At 31.7% G+C, this 7,237-nt stretch overlaps 1 protein-coding gene across 1 annotated transcript; it reads right to left on the bottom strand.

The window, feature by feature from the left end:
- Window positions 1-563: 563 nt before the first annotated feature.
- On the bottom strand, window positions 564-4,992 carry LOC105763512 (probable rhamnogalacturonate lyase B). Its single transcript, XM_012581749.2, has 14 exons — window positions 4,527-4,992; window positions 3,770-3,833; window positions 3,418-3,539; window positions 3,251-3,289; window positions 3,033-3,155; window positions 2,822-2,941; window positions 2,410-2,722; window positions 2,026-2,297; window positions 1,860-1,950; window positions 1,632-1,773; window positions 1,392-1,548; window positions 1,202-1,318; window positions 1,001-1,124; window positions 564-920 (listed from the first exon to the last, which is right to left on the bottom strand). The coding sequence occupies exons 1-14, from the start codon at window positions 4,646-4,648 to the stop codon at window positions 687-689; spliced, it is 2,040 nt and encodes a 679-aa protein (XP_012437203.1). The 5' UTR covers window positions 4,649-4,992; the 3' UTR covers window positions 564-686.
- Window positions 4,993-7,237: the final 2,245 nt, after the last annotated feature.

Here is a 7,237-nt window from a genome sequence, read left to right as displayed (position 1 = left end):
GCTTAGGTGATGGTGTAATGTGAGTGAGATAGAGATGCTGGGCGAAGGCTTGTGCAGTCCACGGTGGTCATACGTTAGGGGGTTGTATGGCTTCGTTGGTGACTTGGGTAACGGATGAGTAGGAACTTGGGGGAATAGTGGATGGTAGTATGAAGATAGATCTCCGATGATGGTGGTCTCGATGGTGCTGTAAGAGGTATAAGCTCAGTAGTGTAGTGATGGTGATCCGAGAGTTGAGTCCAAAATGACGAAATCTGATGTCCACGAAAACTTTACCAAGTTGTATATTTTTGAAAAATAGAACCTGCCTGCTCCATAATTTTGTAACAAATTGTTTGCTGTACACATACCGGGCAGGTACAGTTAACATTGAAAAAAATAAACAGTTGTAATGAACGAACATTGTAGTGAGGGTTTTTGTTTAAAGTGCAGCTATAATATTTTATCAAGTTCTGATTTGGCTTCTTTAGGGTAACTTTCTTTTCAATTGACTGGATTGGTCTATCTTGCAATTGGGAAAGTAGGATAGTTTACGAAATCAAAGAATGCAAACCAAGCCGATGAGCAATATCAAACAACTATTTCCTATTCTCATTTTATGTATTTATTTTAGCCAAAATTGGGGTTAAACCATGTTCAGAAAGAATATATAGCAACCTTCTATTAGTACTTGATTAGCTAATTGATTAAACTGCAGGTCCTTCTAATCGAATATAGTCATACATAACTGCCATGAATTCATCTTTGCATCTTGTCTGAGTTAGAAAAATCGTGTTGTTCCCTACCCGTAATCGTTTCCCAGGCACATTTATGCTATACAATCTGTACAATCCATGAATTCCATGTCTTGCTACTGCATTATCGTACCCGATTCTGTTCGTCGTAAAATGGGGACTACCGTCTGGTTTGTTGATTCGAACCTATGAAAGATGATGTGAAAAGTCAAAGAGTAGCACTTATAAATGATGGGTGAGGATGTGATGTTTGTTAGTATTTATACCTGAACCTCAGCAAAGTTAGCGGCTGCCAAGGCCATTTGGAGAGTGTATTTTCCAGACTTGTTCACTTCCTGGAGTTTGAATTTAATCTTCCATGTGGTTGCCTTGGTATCGTTTCCTGTGCGCCTGTGATTGTAAATATTAGCACCAAAAACAATTTTAAGAACAAAAACACCCTGGGAAATGTCAGTTGAAAATGGAACCTGGGAACATGAGCAAAGAACCAATCCCTGGAATAATTGCTAGCCCCAACTTTGAAGACAAGATCATGGTGAGGATAAGTATCTGAGTACCGATCCCATAATCCGTATTGTCTAAATCTGTTACGTTAAGAAACATGATTTTAAGTTAATGAAATCTGGGTGGTAAAAAGGTTTGAGCAAAAGAGCTTACTTTTCATCGTCATGGTTGAGGATTGAGTTAACAAATGTTGGATTTGGATCAGGTATGAAGAACTCGGCAGCTGTTCTGTCGGGAATCCCGATTTCCCACAATGTAGGACCACTTCTTGGAGGGTCATATATAAGTGTACCCAAGTTTTTCTTATATCCTGCATTCAGAAATATGTATGTCTATGAATGTCTCCAATAAAACCGAGTTCAAATAGCCCAACGACCTAGGAAATTCATTAACCTGTATGGACACTGACGTTGCGGTCTAATTTATAGTTCCCGATGAAACCATGGACCCATGCATACAAGTTATATTTCCCTCGTCGGACATTTTTTATACTGAAACGACCAGCCTTATCGGTTTGAGTCCAGAATTGATATCCCTGAAAATAAAAAAAGAAAATATTATAACCTTGTTATCTTATCTTCTTGACTGATTTAGGTTCAGTTAAAACTATTAGATACTAACCTTTCCTTCAGTTTGCCATGATCCTGCACGTCCAGGCGCTGCCAACCCCACGAAGGCAGATTTGGCCTTCATTAATTGCTTGTGCAAATATCTGAGCCGAGAAAATAAAGCAAAGATAAGCTTAGGGAATACTAAATTAATTAGATGAAGAAGAAAAGACACATACTTGTCTCGCACTAGTAATTGACCACTAACTTCTCCTCGATGATCAGCATGAGGATAATCCTTTGAAGCAGCGAAACTGTAAGGCCAGCTTTTGATTTCTTTACTCAACCGCTTTTTAGCGTCCTTCCACAGTGACTTGCGGTAACGATGAGCATGATCAAAAGTTGCAGAGTTGAGATAGATCAAAACAGGGCCGAAAGCCTTTTTCCAAGCCACTCGTTCCTTGTAGAACTCGGCAATGTCCTTCCCCGTGTAATGATTACTAACAAACATCTACATCATCAAAACAATCACATTAATTCAAGCTCATTATATGTATGTATGTATGTATGTATGTATGTATGTATGTATGTATGTATGAGTTGGTTTGTAAGTGTAGACTTACGGAGAGAGCAGTAGGACCAACATGAGAAGTGAGGTCCTGCTTGTGCGGGCCACCAGTTCGGAACTCATCGCTGGGGGTGATTATCCAAAAGCCGACAGCGTCGTGATCCGCTATCCACCCGTGAAGCTTGTTATCTTTGCTCTCAATCGAATACTGGTACTTATCGTCAACCTCTCCTTTAAGTTTCGGATTGATTGGATTAGTCAATAGAACAGCTTCTGGGTAAGCAAGAACCTGACAGTGGCTATGTTCTCGATCTTCTCGTCTAGGCATGATCCTTTGTTGCGTGTCTGATAACGCCATGAAATGAAACCTGAATCAATATGTCACAATAACATTCAAATGTGTTAGTTTCCTGAACTTTTAGGTCTCTAGGCATAAAAAAAATAGTTGGATCTTCCGTAATTTTTACTTGTCTTCCTTGAGTTTGAAAACAATCCTTAATTGACGAATATAAGTATGGGGAAAATATTTTCGTCGCTTGAAAATACCATACATATACACCCCTGGAAGTCCTCGTCGTACTATATACCTGGAAATTTGTTAAAATCAAAGCAAAAAAAGACACCATAAAAGTTTGTCCTTTCAAGTTCCACATTCAATCTCGGTGAATGTTTGCCAACCTTTTGTCTACGCTTACAGGAGCTGAGATGCCATGGTCTTTTGTTTTGTTCCACACTCTAGTGAAGGAAAGCTCAACTAACTCATCACTTTGTGTAATGATAATGACATGTCGTGTAGCTAATCTAATTTTTTTTTTAAAAAAAAGTAGCGTTAATTAAAGATATTACCGATGATGTTTTCATTAAATCATTACTGTAAAAATTGGCGAATTACTTACTTGTCATACATTTCATGATCCCACACAATATCCCAGTACCTAAAACATGTAAAGGAAACCAATGAATTTCAATTTGAATCTATTTGATTGGATTTTTACTTTAAAACTGAATTTTTTTTTCCTGAAATGGAAAAGTTGAAAACAGGAAACAATTTAAAACCGCATACCCTCTATTATCGTTGTCGTTTTCGGTTTCAAGCACATTATCTATTCCCTTATACTTAATTCCTAGCAAATGACCAGTAGATTTCTCAATAGTGACTTCAACAAGTCCATTATTAATAATAACCTGAAAAAGTATCCATTTGGTAAATAGTAATACTATAATTTCAATAATAAATGAGAGAAAAAAAGAATTTAAGTAAACCATGCATTCCTTTTCCTTTTTTTCAAATATTTTAATTTAACGTCAAATTTTTCATGCTGCGCTACAAAAGAAAAGCAAACTTAACTTTTTTTCATCTTTATTGACATATATACTAAGCTTGGAATTACAGGAGAGGGAGAATTTGATCTTACTTTCTCATCTGTTTTTTCCAAACGGACTTTGGGAGATTTCTTGCTTTTATCTTTGAGGATTTTTCTGCAATTCAAACATAAAAATATATATATATAAAATTTGACATTTCATGATGATGTTTTTAATGGAGTGCAAGTCAAATTTGGAGTTTGAACTTCAAACCAATGCTTCAAACCCTTATTTTGGAAAGATATAAACCAGTTTAAGAATATTTTGATACTAAAGACAAAATAATAATGATAATAAGTAAAAACCATGCATTCACATGTTGATGTAAACCAGAAGGTACCTTACAGGGAATTTTTTTGGCCACCCAAAAAGCATTGACATAGAACTGTTACCAACTCTTACTAAAAGTTACTGTCAGGTTTCACAATTTGGTCATGCCTTGTGCTGTAGGTTAAGTGTGAAAAAGTCATGGTGTCTAAAACCAGTAGGTCTAAAAAGATAATTGAAATAGACGAAGAAAAAGACATATATAGAACAAAAAAGAATCCAACCCAAAGTTTAACATGCAAGCAAATCCACATATCAGCAATTTTCTTTTTTGTCTCACCTCCTCCGATGTCAGATAGTCATATTAAGCTTCCCCTAAAACTAGAGTATGAGTCACTAATTGGGAGCAAAGTTCTCTCAGCAATATTTTCTCCGTCCACAAAACTCAAACACCAACATTCATTTACTTTCATAGCATAAAACAGAGCAAAACAAGGCAAGAAAACATGGGAGAATGTGGAAGGAGAAGAAAGAACGAACCTGGCTGTGATTTCAGCAGAGAAAGCCGAGAAAAATAGCAATGAAAACTGAAAGACGATAATTAGCCATAAAAGAGGGTGTCTGGAGTGAGTCTGGTTTAGCACCACCACCTTCTCCATCATTCTTAGTAGAGCAAATGATGAAACAATAAGAAGAGGGTTCAAATACTAATTGTGTAATGTGTTGTTCAGAGCCTTAAATGCAAAGAATCCCAAAAAATTGGTAATGAAATGAAAGAGAGCTTTGGGGATCAACATAAATGGAAAGAAGTCCAACATGACAACGTTCAATGGTTCCGAAGCAAAAGGAAACAAAAGAGGAGAAATCAATGAATTTCCTACTTAGACAAAGGGTTTCTCGTAAACACTCGCATTTTTCGTTATAAAATGTGGCAAGGGATTTCTTCTTAATGCTTTTTGAAAACGTGCAGAAGCCATAATGTTACAGTCTGCTGGACTTCATATATACCGTATACAAATATGCATGTATATACTCTGTAGCAGGTAGTCGAGTCATTTATTTTATAATTAAATAAATAAATTGGCCATGTTGATTTTTTTTAAATCTTAAAATAAACCAATTTTTAGAGTTCAACGGATTCTTTTCATTGTCTATTTTTAATTACAGCGGTTTAAGGAAGAAACTATAATGATATGATACAAGAATAGAGAGTTAAAAGTGCTTGCTTTCTCCTTAACAAAATTAAAATATAAAAAGCTTGCTTTCATTGATACAATTAGGTCTATTTATATACATCACCATCCATAGAAATATTGTTTAAAATTTTAAAAATATATAAATCTTATCTAAAATTTGAACTTTAAATTTAAAACAGTATATCTACAAGAATAAAATCTCATTTATTTTATTTTAAATTTTTGACTTTACGTTATTTTCTTATATCTTTTACAAAAAAGATGTTCGATCCATGGAAAACCATCGGAGATTTTTGTTTCATAAATAAAATATAATAAGTTTTTATTAATTTAAATAATATATTTTATAATAAAAGAAATAAATAAAATATTTTCTTTATAAAGTAAACATTTATAAATAAGGTTAAATATGGGAAATTATTAATTAATAATCATATAAAAGATGGATTCTAATCATTCAGAAGATAATAAAGAGAATTTTATTTAGATAGTGTTTAGAAGGTCATTTAGTAATTGAATTTAGGTATAAATGTTCATAATTATAAAGGGATAGGTATTTTTGGATAGCCATTATAATTGGTGGATCGCATTGAATTCGGTGTAAATGGAACACTCAATTATACTTTTCAATTCTTAAGGGGTGAGATTTACAGTGCGTTTGGTTCGCTGTATTGGATTAGAGGTGTATTGGATTAGAGGTGTAATAGCAAATCAACTGTTTGGTTGAATGTAATGGAATAGAGGCGTAATAGTAATCTTGTGTTTGGTTGAATGGAATAGAGGTGTAATAGCATAATGGAAAAAACTAAAATAACTAGAATACCCTTAGCATAAATTTGTTTTGGTAAATGATTATGTTATTGTTATTTAAATTTTAATAAGATTATTATTATCAGTAATAAATTTTTAATCATATTTAAACATAATTATTATTAAATATATTTTCATTAAAAATATAATTTAATAAAATTCTTATAATTAGCAGAAATTTGTTTTGGTAAATTATTATTGTTATTGTTATTTAAATTTTAATAAGATTATTAATATCAATAATAAATAATTTAATCATATTTAAACATAATTATTATTAAATATATTATAATTAAAATATATAATTTAATAAAATTCTTAATAATTAATATTCTTATATGAATTTACTCAAATCATAATATATGATACTGTAAATGAAAATTTGAAATAATTAATATTAAATATATTTTAATTAAGATATATGATTTAAAATAATTTAAAATAATTATAACTAATAAATTATATTTTATGAATTTGTATAATTTAAAATAATAATTATTACATATAATTTAATAATTAATATTAAATTTCATAAAATTCTTGATAATAAATTTTCTTATATGAATTTATACAATTTAAAATAATTAATATTAAATATAATTTAATAGTGATATATAATTTCATAAAATTCTTAATAATAAAATGTTTTTATATGAATTTACTAAAATCAATATATATAACTTGAGAATTATATTCGCATAAACATAATTAACTTATATTAAGAAAAGGTTAGATGAAAATGAAATTGTACATCATAATCCATATTTTATATAGTTTTACAACATCAAAAGTTTGAACATTGATATTTAATGGTGAGAAAGAAATCTTGACCCATTTCAATCGGGATTCTTTTGTTTTCCATTGAATATTTGTTTTGTAATCAAGTTGTTTACTTGATTATATCTAATAATCCAATTTCAATATATTGAATATTTGTTGTTTAATCAAGTTGTTTACTTAATTATATGTAATGATATTCCAATAATAATGATAATCAATGCGATTCGCAATCACGGTGTTCAAATCTAATACAAGAAATTAGATTTACAAGATAGTTTTGTCTCTCTTTTTGGATGTTGTGTTTGTTTCCACGATCTTCATGTGCAAGCTATTTATCGTTGATGGTTTACACAACCCGCCTCTTGCATGCTGTGTTTTGAATGGATTAGGCTTAGCAGGTTGTTATAATGTTGTGTAAACTGTGGTTTGTGTTCAAACATAGTTTTGCATATCTTGATATCCAAT

The sequence above is a fragment of the Gossypium raimondii genome, chromosome 12 (assembly GCF_025698545.1).
Source record: "Gossypium raimondii isolate GPD5lz chromosome 12, ASM2569854v1, whole genome shotgun sequence".
NCBI lineage: Eukaryota > Viridiplantae > Streptophyta > Magnoliopsida > Malvales > Malvaceae > Gossypium > Gossypium raimondii.
Note: the sequence above shows the minus strand (reverse complement) of the source record. Positions and strands in the feature narration are given on the sequence as shown.